The sequence below is a fragment of the Sciurus vulgaris genome (genome assembly GCF_902686455.1).
Source record: "Sciurus vulgaris genome assembly, chromosome: 11".
Taxonomy (NCBI): Eukaryota; Metazoa; Chordata; class Mammalia; order Rodentia; family Sciuridae; genus Sciurus; species Sciurus vulgaris.
In genome coordinates this window covers 102,728,618-102,753,792 of record NC_136472.1, presented here as the reverse complement: position 1 = coordinate 102,753,792, position 25,175 = coordinate 102,728,618, and the positions used below count along the sequence as shown (strand labels likewise).

The 25,175-nt window shown below is 36.8% G+C and overlaps 1 protein-coding gene across 1 annotated transcript in view; it reads left to right on the top strand.

Annotated features, from left to right (window-relative positions):
- The window catches only part of GUCY1A2 (guanylate cyclase 1 soluble subunit alpha 2), a 302,312-nt gene that overhangs the window by 26,981 nt on the left and 250,156 nt on the right, over window positions 1-25,175 (top strand). Inside the window, exon 3 of the mRNA XM_079101610.1 lies at window positions 6,967-7,088. Within this exon, the coding sequence (XP_078957736.1) occupies window positions 6,967-7,088 (122 nt within the window). The remainder of the gene's footprint in view (window positions 1-6,966; window positions 7,089-25,175) is intronic.

Below are 25,175 nucleotides of genomic sequence, written 5' to 3'. Positions count from 1 at the left end.
AAATAGGAATAAGTACATATTTTTGGCCATTTTGTTGTATTGTAAGTTTTTTAAAAAACAAAACAGAAGGAAAGAACGTGAACTGAAAGATAATTTCAGTACCTGGTACAATACCATGTACTTTTAAGTGCTCAATGATTATGTTAATTGTCATTTCAAAGGGAATTGCTTTGAAGCTTTGTCGTACTAATCCTCAAGAGTGCAGTACTAGGAAAAACATTATTTAAACTCATGAGATGGCTTTTAGTTTGAGGCCATTAGTGATTTCAAATGGTTTATCCTAATGAGCTAAAGAATGTCAAATTAATCTTTCCCTACACCTTCCAAAATAAAACAATACTCTCATTGAGCTTGCTACTTTCAAAGTATGGTGTATGATTAAATTATATTTAATATAATTATATTTAATTATATTTAATAAATTATATTTAATTATATTTAGTATATTTAGAATAGTTTCTTGTATGTGGTCACCCCTACATACTAGTTTGCTCTTACATTTATTATTAATATTTTTATGATAATGCCAATTATCAAACCCAAATTAGTTTCTGGAATGATGACTGTTCTCTCTGTTCTGAAACTAAATAACGAAGATATCCTCACTTTTGAACTCAACTATGGCTTCAAGGCAAATCGGAATGGCATTCTTAAGATAGAATAGATATGTATTGCAATAATCAGCAGAACATTTTTCTTTCCATCAGTAGGATGGCGTTCTCTTTTAACTAACTGCCTCAACTCTCCTCTCTAGACAGATGTGGTCTGTGGTATCCTTGTTCATTGCCTAACTGGTCTTTTCCTACTTCTGTTTATTGCAGATACAATATACAGAATAAAGAGAATTTGTTAGAGGTTGGTTTTGATGTTCAGCTTGATCCAAATAGGCCTGTTGTCATACTCCATTGGGTGTGGCTGACATTCAGCATGTGAAGCACTTCTGCTGTCTGCCTCTGCCATGGACACAGGCAGGGCTAGCTGGCAGCAATTTTGTCACACTTGCCTTTCTTAACTTTGTCTTCCCTTCTTCCCTGTTCCTTATCATGTGGTTTCTGTCCCCAATTCACTCCTTTGCCTTTTAGACTCCACTTTTCTGCTTTCTATTTCTCACTTCAAAGCTGAAAAAAGAGAGCAGCTAATATCACTCACACTTGGACTAAAGTGTGTTCACACCTTTGTGTTGTTATTCTTAAGAAAACACAATTTAAGGCTTTTTATCTCTAACTGTGAAAAGGAATGTTTTTCTTACAGTTAAGGGGATTTGAGGCAATGGAGAATAAGTAATGACAAGCATTATTTTACATATTTTGGGAGAGTTATGGGTGAGAAGGAGATGCTTTTTAAATTTCTGAGGCGGGGATTTCCTAAGGCTTGTCTTGAAGTAGCTCAGCTTAGGTGCCTTGAATTGTGGTGCTGAATCAGGGTGGATAAGAGGGTAGGAGTTAGCCCTTCTCTTTTTAAGTTCTTAATTTAGCTTCCAATCATTGACCTTTCCATCCTCCCTTTCCTGTCCTCAAAACTCTACCTTAGAGCTGCTTTATTTTTCAGAGCTCTGGGATAGTGTATCTTGTTCCTTGAATTATTATGCTGGTTGCCCATAGAAACTCTGTGAGGCTTTTTTTGTCTCCTAAGACCTAGACTTGAATTCAAGGAGCAGCTGTTCAAAGATTACAGATGGAGGATTGGGAGGGAGTAGATGAGGGAGTGTGTTCTTAGGGAGTAAGATAACCTCTCTGTGCCAGCCACTATATCTTTAAACATTTATCCTACTCTTTAATCTATCCATTCACTCATTCATTTATTTATTCATAGAGATCACTTACGTTGGGCAAATGAGTGCTAAAATAATTTATTCATGCTGTGTGATAAATCTTTTCTTCATTTCTACTGCCATCATCATCTCTCACTGAGAGATTCTGATCTAGTTTTCTTGCTTCTACCGTCCCCCAATACTGAGTTCTCACCACGGTAAAGTAATTAAAACATTAGATCATGCTACTTTCTTCCTTGAAACCACGAGTTCTCAAATGTTAATGTGCAACAGTGGTACCTTGCAGTCTTGTTAAAATGCTGTTTTCTGGACCTATTATATTTGAGCTTTTCAGAGACATAAAACCAGTAGAATATATGTTTTATATGTGCGTGTGTGTGTGTGTGTGTGTGTGTGTGTGTGTGTGTGAGATCAGAGGCTGAATGATTTGATTGTGAGGCTGGTTCTTGGGAAAACAAGTAGCTGCTTGGTCCAAGAAGCTGGAAGCCTCAGAAGAAGAGGAACCAATGATGTAGCCCCAGTTTGATTGAAGACCTAGAAGCTCCCTCAAGAGTTACTGGTGCAAGTTTGGTTTTGAAGGCTGAAGAACCTGGGACTTAATGTTTGTGGGCAATGACAACAGTAAAAATCTCAGTGGTTTAAGAGTTAAGCATGCACGTATGTTCTAACTTCCTTCTTTTTCCACCTTTTGTTCCATCTGGGCTCCCAGCCATTGGGTGGTGCTGCCCATGTTCAAGAAAGGCCTTTCCCATGAAGTTTGCTGACCCATATGACAATGTGGAGTGTGCCAGACTAAATTTTCCAGGCATGTCTCAATACAGTCAGAATGACAGCAAAGATTAAACTATCACATTCACCTGCAGAGTTTCTGATTTTGTAGATCTGGGGAGGTCTCAAGTTCCAGGTAATACTGGAGCTGCTGGTCCAGGGATCACACTTTGAAACACCTACTATAAATCATATAATGATTTATTTTGATAGGGTATAGTTCTATTCTTTCTGTGATGTGACCCCTGTTTATGCTTCTCATTTCTTGTTTATTGCCCCTTTCCTTTTTTTCTCTCCAATTTGACTTTTTGTTGGTTCCTCAACTATACCACACCTAGCCTCAAGGGCTTGGCACGTAATGTTCCATTTTCTTGGAATGCTCTGTACTCAGATGTTTACATGGTTTATTTCTTTTGTGCATTCAGGTCTCTGAACAAAGGTTATCCATTCAAAAGATCTGTCCTGAGCACCCAAGGAAAAGGAGGCCTCTAGCCCCACTTCATTCTCCAACTGCAATCATTTTCTCTTATACTACCTTCTATAATTTCTTTTCACAGTGCTTATCATCAGCTGATATTATCTTGTTTATTTTCTTATTTATGTGTTAATTCTACCTACATGCTTCTATATAAGCTTGTAGGAGGGGCCAAGAGCTTCTTGGAGGGGGAGTGAATAAATCAATAAATAACATGCTAGAGGTATGGACCTGTACAGAGTTTTTAGGAGCATAGTGAATAAAAGAGTTAATTATGCATGAGAAGTGGGTACAAAGCGAGGGGTTCAAATAACCTCCAATATGCATTATGGTTGTAAAATTTATGATTTTAGTATCCTGGGCCCTTTTGTATGTGGCATAAATTATGTCAATTCATTTGCCCAGTTCCCATTTATGCTTAATATTCTGCCAGATTGACTTTGTGGTAAACTCTGATTGCTTTATGAACTCTACACGTTAATGTTGACTTGGAGAGCTTCTTGTCTGTGTAGCAGTCTTCTTTCCTCAATACAAAATCAGAGAGAGGGTGGTGAATATCTTTATGTTATTTTCTTTTTAACTCATGTTTCTATGGAATGGGTGAGCTGTTGGGGCTATGTGAGATAGATAGCACAGTGAGACACAGAAGGGATTGGTAGAAGACTGGCAAGATTCAGTTTAGGAATTAAGAGGAATATTTTAGATATTAAGAGGAATACCTGTTTATGATGGCATTTTTCCCTAATGTCCTTCTTGCCATTTTCTTGTGCCTTTTCTTCCCTCTGTGGGTCTTTGTTGGGGAGCAACTGTGCTTTGGAGGTAGACAGATAACTTTTACTAGACTTAAAGTCACATTCTGCTATTGAATAACCTTGGGAAAATTACTTGAAATTCCTGGGCCTTAGTTTTCTCCCTTGAAAAATATGAATAACAATGGGATCAGGGTGAAGTTTATGGAATATGTATGTTAATACTATGTGAAATCATATAATCATGTAGTTACTACAGTGCCCTGAGGCAAAGGTCATCAAGGCCTCCGCTGAGTTATTGTTACCTCTATTAGCATTTAACTCTTTTTCTTTTCGTATTTTTGCATTTCAGTTTTTATTTATTATCTTTCCCTTTATCCTCTTGCTGTCCTTTCCCATCTTCCTTGGGCCTTTCAAGGTTGGGAATCCATTGTTTAGCATTAGGAAGTAGACATGCCCAGTTCATGTTCCAGCAATGACTTTCTTCTTACAAATTCCTTTTGCTTTAGATTCTTTTGACCTAAATTTTCTGACTCATGAGTGCCTGACCCAACTTCTATAACTTATTCTTATACTGTATGACTCCCTTTGGTCTGAGGTCAGACAATGGGTTACTGTGGCAGGGTCAACAAAGCAGAGATTTTTTTAGAAAACTATCATGGAAAACAAATGGTAGTCAATATTCCTGAGATCTGTTGTCCATTCAGTCTGCATTTTAAACAATAAAGCTTAAGGGAATATGTATTCAGAATCATGACATTCATTTTATACATTTAGCAGCATACGCATTGTTAATACCACCTGGCCTGTGGCCAGCCTCATATTAGTTGGATGACACCATTTCCTATAGCCATCTAAAATTAAACTGTATTACTCCTGTTATCATTGTGGGTCCTATGCTGGTTTTACACAGCTAACCTTCTGGTCTATTTTTCTTTTGACACTTGAAAGGAGATTAAGCCAGAATAATTTCAGTAGTGTGTTAGAAGTCAGAGTGGGTGAGCCCTGGTTATTCTGGGAAACAAACTTCAAATACATTTCTTATGCTTTCATGGTCAGATTTTGTGGTTGTAAATTATTGTACCTAAAATATGTTCTAATTTATTTTTCATATATTTACAAAGAATAACTATATCTTTTTGAATAAAAACAGCAAGTTAGACAATAGGTACTATCTATTACTTACTGTTTGAGGCAACATTCTGGGCACTTTACATCTGCTATTTAATCCTAACCACATATTTCACAGACTCATTGTATCATGCTCATTTTACAGATGAGGAAATTGAGGGTGAGTGAAAAAGTTATTTGCCCAAAGTCACTCAATAAAAGTGATTGAACTTGATTTAAAACTAATGCTGTGGGTGTGTTTAACATCTGTGCTCCTTAATCCACCTCTCATTGAGTGACTCCTGTATTCTAGAAACTGTACTAAGCATTTTGTCTAAATGGTTCGTTAGAGTCTAATCTCAGCAGGTTGGGGTTACAAACATGAAACCATTTTTTTTTTTCTCCAACATTCACTTCAAAACTTCAAGCATTCTAGGATGAATCCTTTGGTACTTGTTTGGGTAGATTACTTTGTATTCTAAGTAATTTTTAAGGATTATAAAGTCCATGGCAGGCCAGTTTAAATCTCCAGTCTGATGTCCTGGCTACCTCTTTTCTCCCTCTTCCTGCTTGGGCCAGACCTTGGCCTGAAGAATTTGGGGTGTAGTGCTGAGAGGGTCTGATGTGAATGTTCACTTCTCTCAAAGTCACTCCTTTCTGATGTGTTGTATCAAGTATGAGTGAAATGGAGAATGGCAGAAACCTCTGTGAATTCACTAATGGTCATAACAACTGTGTCCTGGCTATGAGGCCCTCAGTGAAATGTATGTGTGGGCTCCATCCCTCCCAACTGTTTCACATGCCCCAGCTCCTGCCTCTGAGGACTGTACTCCACAGTCTTGCTGGTGGGATCCCAGCCCTGGCCTGGGAAAGCAGCAGGATGACTGGATAACTCAGCTCTCCTCTCTTCAGTGGCATCTCCCTAACTTACAGGAAGCTCCTGTTTACTTGCAAAATGGTGGGCCTGAAGGTTGCTTCCAAATTTGTTTTATTTCTTTTTCTTGTCAACGAGTCTCTCCAGAATCTTCTTCTACTCAGTCAGGCTTGGGAGGATGATCAGGAAATCCCCTGCCTCAGCAGATGTTCACTGGGGAATGAGATACCCACCGTCTGATCTCTACCCTGTCCCCGACTGGGCTTCTGCAGGGGTACGCTCTTTTCTCCTGTCTCAGAGGGGAGGGGAAAGGTGCAATCACACGCTCTCCTTGACCCAGCAACTCGCTCTTCCGATTTTTTTTTTTTGGAGGGGGGTGGAGGAGTTCTTTCTATTCCTTTTCTTTTGTGAATCAGTGGTGGGGTGACAGTGGCAGTGGCTATTTATCCATCTCTTAAATCCTGGAGAAGTATTCTGATCTTCTTGGCTACTTTTTGGGAATGTGAGAGCATTTGGCCTCCACTCGCCTCAGCTTTGATGCTTTAACTCTCATTCAGAGGCAGCTGGATGAGTCCCAGCCAACATTCAGATGCACTGGCATCATGTTATTTAGTCCTCATAGGATCTCCAGGAGTCTCTTCATGATTTGAGGGAGGAAAGGTACAGTAATAGAGATTAGGTGACTTGCTCAATATCTATCTTGCCAGATAGAAAATGGTAAGATTCTGACTCAAATTCTTCCAGGTTCTGAATGCTATGTTTATTTATTTGTTTGTTATCCATACACCATACTGCTCTCTTCTGCACTGCGATGGGGTCTACAGTGTGTGTAGTTTCAAAATAGCAGCATTCCAATGCATCAAATTAGTACTGCTAGTATTTCTTTTTCTAGGCAACTTCTTTGCCGGAAGATTACCAACAGCAAACAAGTACTCATGGAGAATATAATAGTTATACAAAGCTGATGTATGTTGGTTCTCCCCATCTATTTTTTTTCATAATCAGTTTTCTCATTAAATGATTCCCTCCAGTTCTAAGTCAACACTGCTAACCATGGTGGAAATGGTGGGTTATGCCAGAATTATGTCTAAATGTTCAGTTATTTTAAAATGTGATTAACCTGAAAGTGTAGACCGTGTGTGTTTGTTTGTGTGTACATAAGTGCATTTGCAGATTCTTTCACAATTTTCTCTGTATGCTAATTTTATTTTCTTCTTAGTTATAGGGATACAGAAAAGAATTTCCACAATATCTCTAACAGATGCTCCTATGCAGACCATTCCAACAAAGAAGAAATTGAAGATGTCTCAGGAATTCTTCAGTGTACTGCTAATGTACTCGGTATATTAACTCTCTATTTATATTGTTGAAAGAGAATAAAAGGGGGGGGGAAGTATAGATTTAAATGGTTCATTTTCTACTTAAGAAAGATTTGGAGAAAATGGCAAATTGTGACCAAGTTCTTGTCATTAAGTGATTTAATCTTAATATTCTTGAAGATGTTTGAGCAGAAATTATATGTATATCATTTACTTGCAGACTGAAAAAAATATAAAAAAAATACTTATATTCCAAGGAAACTTTTCCAGATATTCATATGTTAGTATAATCCATATGTTCTGGTCATTAGTCTCAGCTAATGACCTCTCAAAGTCATACTCTGTTATTTCTGGGAGGCCCTGCTTGGGCCTAAAGGGTCACTCGCATGGACTCATGGTGAACTTAGCAACTCAGAGGTCATGTCTGTGACTGAATAAGTGAAGCACATCATCTACTGATGTGTCCTGCTTGGGGCTGGGTGAATGAGCATCTTGAAGATGCCAATATTCATCTTCTGGTTTTTGGATGCTTTTAATGTGGTTAAAGTATTGTGAGAAACTGCCTGTACTGTAACTGAGATATATTGTCTGGAGGTCTTGGTATGCATTTCACACAAGGTAGTCACTATAGCAGGAATACCATTTTCCTTAATGTCTTACAGAAGTTTTTTTTTTTTTTTTATGAAAAGTACTCCTTTCAGTTCTTTTTACAAGCCTGCTTTTTTCCTTATGACTCAGATAGGAATCAGTGGGGGTAATGGTGGTGGTAGGGGACCACAAATCTAAGTGACTGGCTCCATTCAAAAAGCAGAATCACCCCTCCTTCAGAATCAGGTGATGGAGACTGGAGCAAACTCTTTTGCCTATCTTTCTTTTCCTTTATGGAAAGTACTTCCCCTAGAGATATAGAGATTCCTCCTACAAAGAAATTTGGGTGACTTTAACCCCAGAGTCACCCGATTTTTCTAAACATGTCTGATTCCCAGAGGAGATTTCTTTAACCCTCAAGCTGGATCTCCAGCTACCAATGACTACTTTTTCATCCTTGATTATTTTTAGTGAAAAATACTGTAATAAGAAAGTGGACCCTTTTTGAGGGGAGGCATAAAGATAGATATAAGTGGTTTGTCTACAACAGAATGCAAAACACTGATGGACAACAAAAAGAAGGTTGAAAATTCATGTACCTCAATTTTAGGACAACTTCAGGGGCTATGGTATTAATGAGGTAAATCTTATTATTAGAGAAGATAAAGGAAAATAAAGAGGGCTAGATCTGCCCATGACCCAAGATCAGTTTCAGGTTTTCTGGTTTTGCATTTTTGAGGATTTTCCCATGAGTAACCTCTATTTGTTTTGACACATGGTAATTTTCAAAAAACACGGCAAGATGATGTCTGGCTAAAAAGGATGTAATGGAATCTCTGGGGAGGGATGTTTAATATTTTGAAAAGTTGCTCCTTATCCAGTTTCTAAATGTTTCCCTAACTTCACATCTTCTTTCCTTATGCTCTCCACCTTGACGATCACTGAGTTAGAGGGAGTGGGAGGTGTTAAAAGATAATGTGTGTATAAGGAGTGCTAAAGACATCTGAGCTGGAACTTGTAAATGAGCATGCAGAATTCTTGCAGAGAAGAAACCCTGGGTCAGACAGTTTCATATGAAAACCATCAGGGGACACTGTCGGCCCAGCACAGCTTAGTTGCCCTTCAAAAGCTGCCATGAAATGCTAAGTAGTGAGAAAAAAGAGCAGCAGGCAGTGATATTAGAGAAAACTGGTAATATAAGGAAAGGAGTTATTTTAAGTACTCATAATTTAGAAGGTGACTGTATAATAGGGCTTAGATTTCCATAAATATTAATTTTTCCTAGAAAAGAGATATTGGGTCTGATTTTTTTCCCCCTTTAAGTAATGATGGGTTGGTCTTATGATTTAAAGCGCAATCTTGTAAAAATTTTAATCGCTAAAAAATAAAACCAAATGCCTGCTACTTGTTGACCAGCTGCTGGCATGAATCCAACAGATGATTATATCCTAAGAGGTAGCTGTTCTCTTTTGAATAATGTCCTTTCATAACTCTTGAAATATAGACTTTTTTAGGGCAAAGATAACAACTTTACCGGTCATATTCAATGAAAGCTTTGTTTTCAACAAGTCACTGAACTATGATTAATCTTGGCTTGCTAAGATTTCATCTTTTTTAAAAAATTACACTTAAATTCTCTTGTGCAAGCATTTATGAGAATGAAAAAATTGGTTAATGTACTGGACACACACACAAACACACACACACACACACACCACAAAAAAAGGAGTGTTTTGGGGGGAAGATGGGAAGTGGCATGGAGAAAAAAGATTTCATCCAGGTTAAGAAAAAAATTGATGCCTGGGAACCTTCTCTGGATGCCCCAGTAGTCCAGCTCTATGGTTTATATCTGTCACCTTTGGGAAGTGTGTTTAGAATACCGATGGATTCAGGGTAATAAATACCTATTTCTTTTACTTTCTTATCCTGTTACAGGACTGGAGTAGAAACTGGACATGTGTTTATTTGTTATCTGTGTGTTACCTATACATAACCCCTTTCAAAGAAGACTTGAAGTCATAAATCAGGAAATATGGTCACAGAAGCAAATTTTTCTTTTTGCAGAATGACCATCTTATCTGCTTAGTATAGACTGTTATAGGTAGATTAGCTATTTACTGGTGCCTCAGGTTGAAGTTTGAGGTTAGGGGGAGATATGCAATGAAATAGGGGACCTAAAGAGAGGGAGAGAGTGATCTGAATTCCAGCAATTCCTCCATTATGCATTTGTTAGCTCTGCTCCTCCAACAGGACTCCCTAGAAATATGCTTCTTAGCGTGGTTCATGCTGCTGTGATAGTGGGAAGGAACTGTTTCCAGGTATCAAAATTTTGTGTGGTTTTTTTTGTTTTTCATTTATTTTTCTTTAGTTGACTTAGAAACCAGTTGTGTCTACTTTCTGAATCATGATTTACTAATGAGGAATGTCACGTACCTTCAGCTCCTTGCCTTCTATTCAACTCACTTTGGTGTCCTGGTAATCACTGCGTTGATGCAGCAGAGTATGCTAAAGAGGCCTTTAAAACTCTGGGAAAAGATTATGTAAAGAAAGATAGTTGTGAATAATGCCTTCCCTGCTGGAGGCTTTTAGTGTTAAATTTACTGCATTATTTGGTACATAATGTCTTTTGCATACTGAAATGATCTAATTTTAGTTGTTTGAAAAATATAAACCTTTTTTAATAATAATCTGATAACAACTAATTTTAGTTTGAATTAAATAACAAAAATGTGTGTTTACTCCTTTAAAGCATACCATTTAGTATTTTCTTGGAAATTGTAATGGTTGAATAGTATGATGAAGCATATACTAACGGTTCTATGCTATGTTTGCTGCTTAAATGTTGCCACTTGACCTGGTGGCTTGGATTTAGATATTATTGTAGGGATGGAGACAGAGAATGAGTAGAGAGAGATAAGGGAGAGAAATGACAAACCACATCATCCCCTCTGCCATAATGAGTTAAATATAAATGCAGTTGTGACTGTTTCAGTTTTAACAAATTTTAAAGCTATTGAGGGGGTGGTGGGTGCTTTAGTTGTAGAGCTGTGAGAGCTAGGGATTGGGGAGATGGTGTTTGGAAAAGATGTTCCACAGTAGGTCAGAGATCAAATAAATGACAGCTCTAGGTTAATTCATTTACTGATGAATTATAGCAAACGAAGGTCTGCTATTTTAGTAAGCATCAGTTATTTGCTAAGTGTTGCCCAAAACATAGTTTTATACTGCCCTTGCTAAGTACATTTTCTCTCAAAATATTCAGGAAGGACATGAGTTGTGAAAGGACATTCATTAACATTTTCTCTGTTTTAAAGGTCTCTGTCAGAGTGGTGTTTTATCTTCTTCAAAAAGTTTAACACATTTAAAGTCAGAATGAGAGTAATGTTATCATGTGATTATTTTGTTTGGAAAGTGCTAGTCAGAAGGATGGAGGAGTTGACTTCTAGGGCGTATTCCTCATCGTGTTGTCTTAGAATTAGAGATTCTGAAGTACTGTGTAATCAGGGCCCTTTATGAAGTGTCACAGATTCCAGAATCTTTAGCTGTCATGGAGCTTTATATGTTGTTTGTTTTTAATAAATAATGATATATTGTCTACATGCTGATGCATATGTACATTTTTATTTTATTGTGCCATGGAATGTGCATTTAGAAGTCTTTAATTGGTGATAAAACTGTGATGAATTATCCTTATATTTAAGCCACTACCTTGAGTGTTTTCTTGAAATAAACTCTTAAGTCATGTAATTGTTTAGTGGATTAGAATATGTATAACATATTTAATTTCTTGGAGAGATAGTTACATATGTATCACATATTTAGCAACTTACCATTTTTATTATTGATGAATTAAGATTGATAGGAATTAATAAATTCTGCCAGTATAGTTCTTGTTACTGTAAAGTTGGTAACTGATCAGTTTTTCTTTCATTAAAGATGATTGCTTTCAGTATCTTAATAAGAATGAATTGGAATTAAGGTCATTGGAGGGGAAATAGGTTGATAATGTTATAATAATGTAATGATTTGGAGTAAAGACTAGGGCCCAAATACTGGGGTTGACAACTCAGCCCAGTTACTCACTAACTGTATGAACTGGAGTGATTTACTTAATCTTTTCATATCTCATATTTCTCATTTGTAAAATGGACATAATTATTTATTCTCTCAGAGTTGGTAGGTAGATTACATATGTTAACATAAAAAGTACTTGAATTAGCCTGATATAGAACAACCATAAATATTTGCTCTTGTTACTAATGAATATTCACAAAATATAGTTTGCATTAGACTGGGAAGTCAATATTGTTCATTGTTTAGGTAAGAGGCAGAATTTAAATCTAATTCCAAATACCACGTTCTTTCCAGTATTTCATGCTGTCTTTCAGTCTCTGGACTAAGATTCTTATGTCATTTCTCTTCTAATGCTAATTACATGCAGTCTTTCTAGTTCTCTGAATTATCAGAGTAGTCATGATGTTGCGTTTTACTCAGTTCATTGCTCTTTCAAAGCGTACTTAGTAGACTTGCTTATATGTGGCAAGTAGGACCAAAACTGTTGAAGATTGCGTCTCATCAGTATTGAGGATTGTGCAGTTTCATTATAATTTGGATAATTTTCAGTTTAAAAATTGTATGATTTTTCTTTAGATTACAGGTCAACACTTGTCATACAAACTAAGGGTGATGGTGTTTGCCAGCATGACACAAGTGTAAATTCATGGTTCTACTATAATAAATAAATGCTGCCAGTTCTTTAGACCTGAAGATTTCGAACTGATCTTCCTGTGTAGGTGGCTTACTGTGTTAGATATCATTGGGTTAGCACAAAGACTGCAAAAAGACTACATTTCTGATATCACTGCTTTAGAAAAGGGAAAAGCTTAGGAATATTGTTATAGTATCTCATTTAATAATTTCTAACAGAGATCTTGAGTTGTGATTCTGTGTAAATTGGAGAGAACTTTTGTTTTCTGCTTATTTACTTTTCCTGATACAGCAGGGAAATCTGAAAGGAAATGAGACCACACAGTGTGACATTTCTTTCAGTATATGTAACATAAACACTTTGATGAAAACTGATCCTTAAAATATGCAGATCAGCTTTAGAAGATGCAAGCATCCTGTGTAGAAACCAGGAGTGTCTCCCCGCACTCCCCCATAGCTATTCTTTCTCTTTAAGGAGCATCTTCTGAATCCTGTCACATCTGTGCTGCTAACTCTTCACCCTTAGCTTCTGGAAAAGCGTGGCAGCCTCTTTCCTTCCTTTTTGTTTTCATCTTGGGTTATCTCCACGGTGTTGTTCCTCTCTCACTAGCAATTTTCCACCTGCCACTTCTTTGGTGAGAGGAGAACCTTTTACATTCCTAAATTTTTCCGATTATCCATTGTTCTGTTTTCTAAATTCTCCAGTAGGCAAGTTTTTACTTCTCTTTTTCCTTTAAGTATTTTTAAAGTAAACTTCTATATTCATATAGTTCTAGATTTATAGAAAAGTGAACACAGTTCTCATATACCCACACCCATTGTCCCCTTCCACTGACATCTTATGTTAATATGGTACTTTAGTTCCAATTAAGAACCAATATAGATACTAATAAATTCTGGGCCTTTTTCAGATATCCTAATTTTTTACCTGATATTTTTCTGTTCCTGCATCTCACTTAATATGCCACATTACATTTAGTGTGTGTTTTCTTAGACTCCTTTTTTCAATTTTTCCAACTTGTCTTAATTTTGATGACCTTGACAGTTCTGTCCTGGTCAGCTCTTTCAGTTGTTCACATGTGATTTAACATATGCCCATCAGTTTGTGTGTGCGTGTGTGTGTGTGTGTGTGTGTGTGAGAGAGAGAGAGAGAGAATAATTCCTTAACATCTAGCTTGAGAATTCTGCTTATGAAAATGAATTAAGTAATAAAATTTTAAGTTAAGTGAATTTGACTTGATACTGATAGTGCTGAAAGGAATCATAACTAAGCAAGATGGGGGTTAAGAGAACAAAAAAAATATTAATATGACTGCCTGCGGACATCTTCTGCTTTCAACATCAACAAACAAGGTCCCATGGGTCATGCCAATTCTAAGTCACGCCCAAATCCCTAAAATATTTCATTTCTCACCACATAACACCAGTTAACTCCTCCAGGGACTTATTTTTATTCAACTAAAAAGGAAAGTTTTACCTATTAGTACCAATTAGTACCTTTCTTCTATAACTAATGAATATTTTAAGCAGTTTCTAAATTCAGTGAAAAATGCTGGAAAAGTGCTTAGAATGATATAACACAAAAACACTATATATACTATGAATGCTATGTTTATAACTTGAGCCAACTCTTTGAATTAAAAAATATTTCATAAATATCTTTTGCTAATGATTATTCTGGCTATGGAAGTATTTTCCTACCTCCAAATGGGAGATAGAAATCCAGAAAGCAAGAATTTTGAGCTGATAAAAATGAGAAGAATCCAGCGTGTATTTCTATTACAGCACATTTCCCAATTATTTGCAGGCTTTCTCTTCAATTTAACTGTGTGTACTTAGTGGTAAGATGCCATATTTAGTTGTCTGTAACCATATCTCCGAGGCCAGAGTGCCTGGCTCAGTGTAGGTATCTAAGAAATATGGTTTGAAAGACAAAGAGAGGTTGAGGAAATGGCTCTAGAGGAAGGGAAATTAAAACCAAAAGACAAAGTGTGATCTTGAACTAGAGAAAACAAAATAGCTATGAAGGACAGCATTAGGACAACAAGCAAAGTTTGAATATGGATTGAGGATTAGATGATAATAGTATATCGAAATTCACTGAAATTTTTAGGGGCAAAGTGGTGGAATGTCTGTTACTCTGAAATGATGTGTGCGTAAAGAAAGTAGAAAGAGAGAAAAAGTAAGTAAACAGGACAAATTGTTCACAAATTGGTGAAACATGTAAGGGAATATGGAAGTTTTAAATTTTTTAAAAATTTTTATTTTTTACTATTCTTGCAACTTCCCTTTGAAATTATACCAAGATAAACATTTTTTTTTTCAAAATTATCAAATACAGTTAAACTTAAAATATTTCATAAATCCAAAGGGTCTTTATGTTTCTGGAGAGTTGTAATCCCAATGAGAAAAATAAACAACACAAAACTGAACTAAACTAACAAACATAAGTGAGTTTAAGATCTTGTAGCCTATTTTTATATTTAAGTGTATTTTGTTTTTCTTAGTATCATCCATTAAAGCACCAATTTCTATATAATCAGGGTCTAGGTCTTACTTTTAATCTGGTGTAGTGATAAGAACCTGGAAGGTAAAATTGAAGTATTCTTTAAACACAGTCTCCCTCTATTTATCTAACATTGCAGGAAAATTCAGATAAACAGATGGTTCTTCCATGATTGGTTCTTTCATATTCCAGAATATTTTATTTAATTTTTTCTACATAGAAAAAAATTACTGTATAAGAAAACATATTTCAGAACAACAACAACAAAAAAACTGCTGACTACTTCTATTGCTCAAGTTCCCTGTTTTCGTGATATTAAGTGACAGCTACTCTAGGACATGTAACTTTCTTCTTATAATCCTTTCACTATTATATTATGATAATTTTGGACTTCCCTAGTACTTTGCCTGAATTTAAAAACCTCATCAATCATTGACTTTTTCTCCTCTGCATACTCTGATTTTTTGATTGCTTCCCTGACATTTTAAATACCAGGGTAAATTATTTTTTACAGTCTGTCATCAGTCATTAGATAATATTGCAATGTGCTATCAAAGTGTTTCTATATTTAATAGCAGTGCTTTCTGCATTTCCATACGTCTCTCACTGTGTATAGTAGAGTTTTCACTTGAGGCAGGACATCACAGTAAGTAGGCATTTAGAGTTTAAATTGAGCTAATGGGCATGTAAAATGAACTATTTTGACGATGAAAAACGCTGTGACTATAACTATATATAATTAAAATGATTACTACTACCTGGGTTTTAATTAATGACAAATCAGAGCATCCAGCGCAAGTTGGATATTCATTTCCCCTCTTTTTGGAATACACAAATGAAGTAACATTTTCAAAAATGGTGTCAATTTTAGATATCTGTCTATTTCCTTAATTAAGAGCTTAGCTGTTGCACAGAAATAATAGGATTTAAGGAAATTAGTTTAAAATTCCAAACTTATTATTATATTATTATTATGCAAACATATGAGGCAAATAAATGTCATTTCAAGTGTTCTAAGGTCCCTTTAACTCCCTTCCCACTCCCTGAATCCCTGCACTCACAGGGATGCTATCTTGGAAACAAAATTTTATTAAATTATAGGATGAATCTGATCCCACTGTTACCATCTGGGGGTGCTGGATTCATTGTCTCCATTCAGCAAAGAATTGAAGAACAGGGCACAGAGATAGCAAACAAGAAGTAGGTTTATTGCAAAAGCATCAGAGATAGAGAGAGACTTCTCTGAAGAGGGGGCCCCAGAGCTGGGAATCTGGTGGGGGAGTTTTGCCTGTTCTTTTTATAATCTCTGGAGTTTCTTCCTTATTTCCTCCCCTGTCCACATCTCCTCACTATTATTGATTGGTGCCCCCTCTGTCTATGTGTCTGTTTTAGTTTTTCTATTGGATCCCCTGTTTAGGAGCATGAGTACAAAGTGACTCTCTGTTTGGGTCCCCCACTTGTGTCCATGAGCCCTTTTGTCAACCAGGAAGTTGACCTCATCAGAAGACTCTCTGCAAGCTCCTTTGTTCTTACCCTTCCCCCAATCTCCTCACTGGCCATCTTGCTTTGGCTGCCAAGCCCATCTATGGCTCCCTCGCCACTAATGGGAAGGAAGAACCCAAAGAACAGTAGTAGTCACAGATGGCCATCTCTACTTTCACCTTTGTATAAACATCAGGCAAATAGGTGGGGTTTGTGGTTTAGAGTAAATCTTGGTATTACTGCACGGGAACTTGACTGCCTTGGCTTTGTTCTTATCTAAGCCCTTGGATAGTTCTATATAATGACATAGGAATGTCGGTAACAAGGTTTACTGTCATTTAGGTTCTACAGACAGCAAAATTTAAGTTTCTAGACCAGTTGCTTAACAAGAAGATTGTCCATTTGTCCATATTGGGAGATTTGCACAAAGAACAAAGGCACCATAGTCACAGGCCAGGAAAAGAAAAAAAAAAAAAAAAAAAAAAAAAACTCTCAAATATCTATTTGCCTTCTAGGGCACCCAGGCCAACAGTTCTGCTGTTAGTGGGATAGAAAAAACAAACTGTGCTGATCTTTGACATCCTTTTGGAAACTAGTAAGGAAATAGCAACAATATTTTGGCAAGGCTGAGAATGGACTGGGAAGAGAAAAGCCAGCTTGCTTTTTTACTTTGTGACTCTTTCTACAGCACACTAAAGAAGCATTTTGAAAGGAACATGGCATCTTTCATAGCGTGAGAGTTCAAGATCTTACAGCTTTGTAATATCTCTTTCCTGTTAAGTACTAGATTCAGTTGACCTTTGGATAATGCGGTTTTGGTTTGCTTTCAAATCTTAAGAAAAGATCTCTTGTATAACCTTTTGTTTTCTTTAGGAGTTAAAGAGTGTTACAGGAATGATAAAGGTTTATGGAAATAAGAAGAGCTCCACATTCAGATGTTTTTGTTTTACATCTCTTTTGAGTCAGGTAGCCCTGAGCCTCATATGAATAAACTTAAGTCTTTGGTGTTGTTTCCTTCCTTCTGCTTCTGTTTCAACATCCCCTACCTCCTTTCCCTCACTAAGAACTGGTGTGCCCTCTTCTTGATCTCCTTGCCTGTGGCTTTCTCCTTTGGGCATTCCAGGGAGGGAATGTGAATGACTAGGCACATGCTGGAATGAGCAATCCATGCATCAGAGGCATTGTGGAGGGTGAGTTTGATTTGAGAGATATTTCTCATGGGGCATTGTGAGAAATAATAGGAAATGATTTTTATGCTGTTGTCTACAGAATCTGCCAGTGCATCTCACCACATATTCCGTGCCCAGCTTAATATCTTTCTTCCTTCCTCACCTGATCCCCAAATATAAGGTGTTGAATTTTCACTAATATCTTCTATTCTTTGGCACTTCTTTCCATGGTTTTGTGGTATGTGTCCTGGTGAGATAATTACAAACTTGGTTTATTATTCTCTGGTTGATCATAAATGCTTTTATTGGCTACTTCTTTACTGTTTTTCAATTCTTCATATTAGTCCCTTCTGTACTTGCATCTACATGAAAAACAATCTAACACATACCGCGTGTGCTATCAGTTGCAGTCAGTGTTCCTTTTGCTTTGGTAGAAGTATGACTTAAGAATTAAAACCAAGGGCTTATCAGTTCAGTCCATATATTTTTTACAAAAGTTGAATCTAAATATAATGAGCTCCCTTAAATTTAAATTAAACTATAAAGCAACTTGAGTGTTCATTTATTCATTTGACAAATATATATTGTATCCTGGGTGCTGGCATTGTATAGGGACTGATTGACTCAGTTAAGAACCGCAGAATGCTGTGAGTTAATTATACACCACTCTCCTTTTGTTTATCTTTGGGACTATCAAACATTGTATTCTGAATGTCGAGTCAAAGACAATCATAGAGAAAGTAAGCTGTCCCTATTCCTTAGTGTTGGGCGCTGTGCCATGTTGGCGGCGCTGGGATGGCGCCTGATCACATCGGCAGCCAGGAGGTTAATTGACATAAGCACACTCAGGTGATTTTCTCGTCCACGCACACAATGTATGCGCAGGTGTTCTCGAGCACTAATTGCCTGCTCCCAGCGTCTTGCCTAATCTTTGCGTAAGAGGCGTGGCCCTGCTCTCCGCCTCCTGGAGGTGATATAAGAGTAGGCGGAGTGAGACAGACCAGCAGCCATTAGAAGCAGCCAGAGGGAAAAACACGGACAGCAGCCATTAGCAGAAAAGCAGGAGAAGAAGGACACACGTGCGGCAGTAGCCAGAGAAGACTCGCCACAGCAGCCATTAGCAAAAAAGCCAGAAGAAAGAACACAGCAGTGAGTAGGGGCAGCGGCGGAAGGCAGATGGTGGAATGGAGAAAAGCCATCTTTCTTTCAAAGTTTCTCTCTTAAGCAAAGTCTCTCTCTCTGATAAGCGGGGTCTCTCTCTCCTCTCAAAGCAAGTAAACCTCATTTCCTCTATCCTCTATAAACAAACAAGCAAGAAAGCAGTGCACTAAAGAGAAAGATAGAAGTGCCTCAGTTTCCACTCCACCACCCATAAGACTCGTGCAAGTTGTTGCTGCAGGCAGTGACAAATATCCACGGATTTTGGAACCGCAAAGAGCCAGCGACGCTTAGTTATCCTGGTGATATATCTTACTGTTGGACTTATGTTTATAATCCTATAATCTATAAAGCCTTACCATCAATAGACTGAAAACCTTCATATCTGTGTCTTAGTAATGGCTATACCTGAGATTTATTAAAAGAAATAATACAAAACAAGAAGAAACATCAAATAATGACTTGGTGTGTTTTGAATGCTTACTGTACTGACAAAATAGAAACAACAACCAATGGTCCAATGATAAGGAATGGTCAATTAAAATATGAAAGCTCTGCTTTGAGAATGTTGAGCAGTTATTGAAATGAGAACTATGTGGGAAGATTATGCTACAGTCTGGGAAAATGTTTATAAGGTTGTTAAAACTCGGCTTCCCCAGGAAACAGACTCTGAGATGGAGATTTGTACTCTGGAAGACTGTTGGACAGTGTCCTTGGGATCAATAATTTGACCAGGCAAATCCCACCAGGTTTCAAGGCCTGAGAATGACCCTTCGTGGTTCTCAGCTTCACTGAGTTATCTTTCTTTTCCATGAAAATTAGCATGGGTCTGCACCTGACTGATTTCACCAGGACTTGAAAGAAGTGAATGGGGCAGGAGGAGAAGTTACATTGCCGTACTAATGTCATGACAGTAAAGGTCAACTGAACTTTTCAGAACTGCCCCTGACTAAGGCAAGAAAGTTGAGCCTTTGTATCATAATTCTCTCTCACAAACCAGTTTTTCTTTTGCTGCAGGCTGCCCTGGGGGCCAGGCAGCCCTCTTCAACCAAAGGCACTCTCAGAGTAGGACTCAGTGAGGGTCAACAGCTGCAAACACTCAGGACATCCTTGAGGATGCTAGACACAAAATGTTAGTGTACATTATGAGCAATATGAATCCCACTATGTAAAATATGTGTGGGTATGTACAAAAACAGGAAGGGAACACAGAAAAAAATGAACAAAGCTGTGTTACAAAGTGGGAAAACTCATAAGAACTCATTGCCAAATAAACAACGAAACCAGATTATAGTTGAATTTGTGTGTGAATTGTGTCCTCCTCTTCCAGTTTTAAAAGATAATCTTTTAGGGTTAATTTTGCATGTCCAAGGTTTTCTCATGGGTTCTCTTGGTGGAATTTGTTAGGTTGTGGTAATGACAAACATAGCTCAGTGTTCTGTCAGATCTACTTTGGGATTGTCACAAATAGAACAATCGCTTTGCTTGGGGCACTAACTTCAGCCATTCCTAGGGCAGTCTCATCCTGGATGCTGAAGAGGCAGTGGTTTTGAGTTGGTTTTCTATATGAACACTGAAACTTATTTTCACAGCCCTAAACTGCTTCTTTACCCATCCCAGCATCTTATATATGTACAATAAAAAGGAAGGTGGGCATGAAAAATGCAGATGGTACAGGACAGAGAAATCAAATAGGACACTGAAAAACAGTTTGAAATGTACACTCTAGTGAGGAGTAATACATTCAGATACCAATCTTCCCAAGTAAAAGCACATATACATGAGAAACCATAACCCTGGCATACAACTTCTCAGATAGTTTCCCTTATCTGAAATAGATTTTCTATATCTCTATTGCTTTCTTGGTTTCCTTCTAAAGCATAACTTTTAATGTCCTTCCAAATCACATACTATGTGTTTTTTTCTAATGTACCCTTGCTATATCTATTTCAAACAGTCTTTAGTGTTACCTTTAATGCATTTTGAATTAGTTCTTTGAAAATATAAGATGAAAACACAAAGGAGAACATGAGAGATATTTTCAGGCACTTTCAAGGACTTTGGTGAAGAGAAGAGGTAGATTTGTTCAAGTCATCACAGAGGATATAACAGTGGACTACAAGTTACAGGAAAAGGTTTTGCCTCAATTAGAAGATGAAGGAAATTTTGTAATTTTCAGAGATACTCAGGATTGGAAGAGCAGGCCTCATACGCTGCTCTTCCCTGATGGTATCTGAGTAGAAGGAAAACTGTGAATGAGGACCACTGTCCTTTGAGGCAGAATGGTCTAGGTTACCTGCGAAGTTCCAGTGCTCTTGATGGCTTCATGCATTGATGTGATGCAAAATGATCACATGCCGTCGTTCTCTGAAAGTGTGGAAGTACAGGACTTGCCTGTGAACACCATGAAAATGCTGTCATTATGCCACGGTAACAGCTCCATCACGGACTCATGATAATGCGCTCATTTCTTTCATATTTAAATCCTGATGCCTTTTGGCTAATGAAACATATTTTAGGACTTTAACTAGGTATTAATTACCTAATTCAATAGGGAAATTATTTTAAAAAATTCAGATTCTTATCAGTTTTGTTTCTTTACTACAGCAAAACTTTTATTCCACAAGTTACTCTTCTCTGTACAGACTGGACAGTGGCATAGCTCCCAAGACTTGGTTGGAGACTTTGAGGAGAAGGAATTATAATTTAGCAGTTTTAACAGGCATAACAATCAGAAGCCTTAGCAGTGATTAACAGCTCTGAGTAAGCCCTCTGAGAATCCATCCAAGTGGAAATTACACTCTCCTGCCAGTTTGAACAGCTCAGAATCCAGAATCTCTATATTTGCATAGTAATCTCCTGTCTCACCTTCTCAACTAGCAGGTAAAAGACTGGTAAAATTCAGGTGTGGGAAATGATGAGAATGTTTATCTGTAGTTAGCTTCCAAAGCCTGAGAGCTACTGCCATATTTTTACAATGTGGCAGATTGCATTTCAGAATCAGGGGCCAGGTGTGGGAAGATAGCTGAGGCAGGTGCTCCTGCTGCACATCTTTGTAATTAGCATATGTCTGTGAGTTCTTTTACTCTGCACCACACTGCTGCTAGGCTTCTGGCTTGGTATCTTCTGGCTTGATGTCAGTTAACTTGCCAGGGTGCTAGGGAGTGTGATGAACCTTTGTCCCTTGACAAGTGGCCAGCATCTAATAGTTCGCATAGCATAGAACCTTGATAAGGCTGCCTGATTCTACATGTGCTGCCCTGAGTCTGCCCACCTTTTAGTCCTCTGTACCTGTGGCTACTTTTTGGCAGAGGAACAAGAATTCATCAAATACTGTTGTGGTTTGGATATGTGATATCTTTCCAAAAGCTCACATGTGAGACAATGCAAGAATGTTCAGAGGTAAAATGATTAGATTATGAGCGCTGCAACCTAATCAGTGGATTAACTGGGTGGTAACTGTAGGCAGGCAGAATATGGTTGGAGGAAATAGGTCACCGGGTGTGTGCCTTTGGGGTTTATATTTTTTTCATCTGTGAGTAGAGCTCTTTGCTTCCTGGCGGCTATGTCCTGCCTGCTTTCCTCTGTCATGCTCTTTCTCCATGATGTTCTGCCTCACCTGGGGTCCAGAACTATGGAGTCAGCCAACCATGGACTGAACCTCTGAAACTGAGAGCCAAAATAAACTTTTCCTCCTCTGAGTTGTTAGGTATTTTGGTCACAGTCATGCAAAGTTGACTAAAACAAATACTGTGCATTCATATCACTACATCAGTCATTGGTGTAACTTGGAGAACCTTGAGTAAAAAAGGCTTGTCAGAGAACATTGAAGGATATGAAAAGCAGCAATGGAAAAAAAAAAAGCAAACATGCACACCTATGTAAGTGTATGTCTACTATATATAGTATGTAATATATGCCTCACCTGTGATACATATTTATACATGAACATATAGTCAGTCACACAGTTGAATTTCTTTGTCCATTTGTTAATTGACTTTCTTTTATATATTCATTCAAAAGATCTATTACAGGCAAGACATTGTGCCATGGATTAAGATTACAATGGTGGTCTTCATTTAGTTTCTCAAAAACTCCCTGTTTCCCTTCTGGGAACTTTCAATATATGTTCTTTGATCTGGAATGATTCTTTCCTTCCCTAGTTAACTCTCACTTACCCTTGAAAAGGAACTTCATTGACTTAGTAGATTACCTGATGCTCCTGTCATATGCTCTTATATTATTCTGCCCCTTAACATTATAACACTCATTGTCATGTGTATTTATTTGTACACTTGTTGGATTGTGAATACAATCATTGGATTATTTATTTGTCTCATAACTCAGTAAGAGTAAGGCCCATTTCTGTTCCATTCACCCTTTATCCTCATTGCTCAGTACAGAAACTGATACAGATATTTTTGGGTTTTCTTTTTTTCAAATGAAGGAATAAACAAATGATGAACAGGGCATTACAAACCAACAGCTAGTGTGTAATAAATGCTAGGATGTGAGTAATCACAAGGTTCTTTGGAAGCAGAAAAAGTAAAGGCAACTAAGTCTTAAGAGTGTCAAGGACAGCATTCTGGAGGAACTTAGGTGTGAAAATATGTAAGATGAAGGTAAGCAGATAAATAACTGGGGTAGCTAGTACAACAGCATTCTAGTTAAACAAAACAAAACAAAACAAAACAAAACAAAACATAAAACCAACATGTACAAAGCCTGTAAATCAGAGAGAGGAAGTTGAGCATGTTCAGGAAGCTTCAAGTGGTTCATGATGACTGGTATAGAGATGTCAAGCGGGGAATCAAAAGAGATGAGGATGGACGAAGCTGAATCAAGTAAAGACTGCATCAAGTCCTGCTGAGTTTGAATTTATTTTGAGGGCTGTAGAAGGTCATTGGAGGGCTTTAGGCAGAGAATTGATAATAAGACTCAAGATACAGAAAGGGTGTATAGAGAATGGATTGGAGAGAGATTGGGAGAGAGCAGAAAAATTAGCTAGGAGACTGATGAAATAATTTTATACTTTTGATCTTGTTGGCCTAAAGCAAAATAGTAATATTTAGGATAGAGAGGTTAGCAGAATGTCAGGGATGATGCACCATGCACACATGTGTGCACACACACACACACACACACACACACACAGTTGCATTTTTATAAAATACAATTATATTCTCATTATTATGATAGTTTTAACTTAGCTTTTTATATCATGCAAAATCAAATATAATTTTATGTCTTTTTTATATTTGCCTATTTTGGTTAAGGTATACATAGACTCTCTTAGATTTTCTTCTAAAATGTTTGTCTTGCATTTTAAGTGTTTATTTGATCTGAAATTTGACTTTGTTTAAGCTATGAGATGAGACTTAATTTTATTATTTTCCATTTGGTTAGTGTCATTTATTAAATAAGCCATTCTTTTTCCATTGAATTGAAAAAATATTTTGTACCATATTGAAACTTCTCATACACCCAAATTTATTTCAGCAAAAGATATCATTTTACTTTTCTTTTCAATGTGTATTCTAATTATTTTCATATCTGAAAGCTCTTGCAAGACTCTTCAAGATAATACTGAATAACAATGATGATGTCAAGCATACTTGTCTTTTTTTATATTTTAGTTGAAATGTGTTTAATCTTTCATTATTTAGAATAAGCTTTATTTCCATTTTTTGGAAAATAGCTTCTATTATATTTGAGCAATTTCTTTATATCTGTTATTAGGATTATTAGGATTATTTTTTGAATCTAAGACTTTCCCCAAGCTACTGATAATGGTCTTTTATTTTCTTATTTAATTTTGTGAATGTAATAATTTATGTTGATAGATTTTCTACTATTGAAGTAGGTTTTCTTTTCTGATATAAATAGTACTTAGATGTGATATATAATCCCTTTATGAACTGCTGGATTCTCTCTGCTACTATTTTAGAAAATAATTTGTTAGAGAAGTTGGTCCTAGTATAGTATATCAGATGTTGACAGGTTTTACATGGGTTTAATATAAAAAAAAAAATTCAGTAGTTCAAAGTTATTTGTATGGCCTGAAGATGCATAAATAACTTTAGAATTATTGTTTCTTTAATGTGTAGCCAGAACTGGATTGCCCATTTGTTTTCTTGGCTCAATTTTGGTCACTTAGTTTTGCCAGTTACACATTCATAAACATGTATTCCTTCATTTGCAGAAAGTTACATGGTTCTTTTCTGATTCTTCTGTTTTTTTTTTTTTTTCTCAATATTTGCCTTTTTTTCTTATTCCATTTATTTTATTTTTCTTTCTTAATTTTAGATTTATCTGTTTTTACTTCCTAATTTTTTCTTAAGCTCAACATAATTTTATTAATTTGGAAACTCTTTATTTACTTATTTTTTTTTGTAGCTGAAAATAGTTACAACATACATTTTTCTTTATACAGTTTTTTTGTGCCTTAGAGGATTTTCCATGATTTAGATTCCTTTTCATTGATTTTTAGAAGTTATAA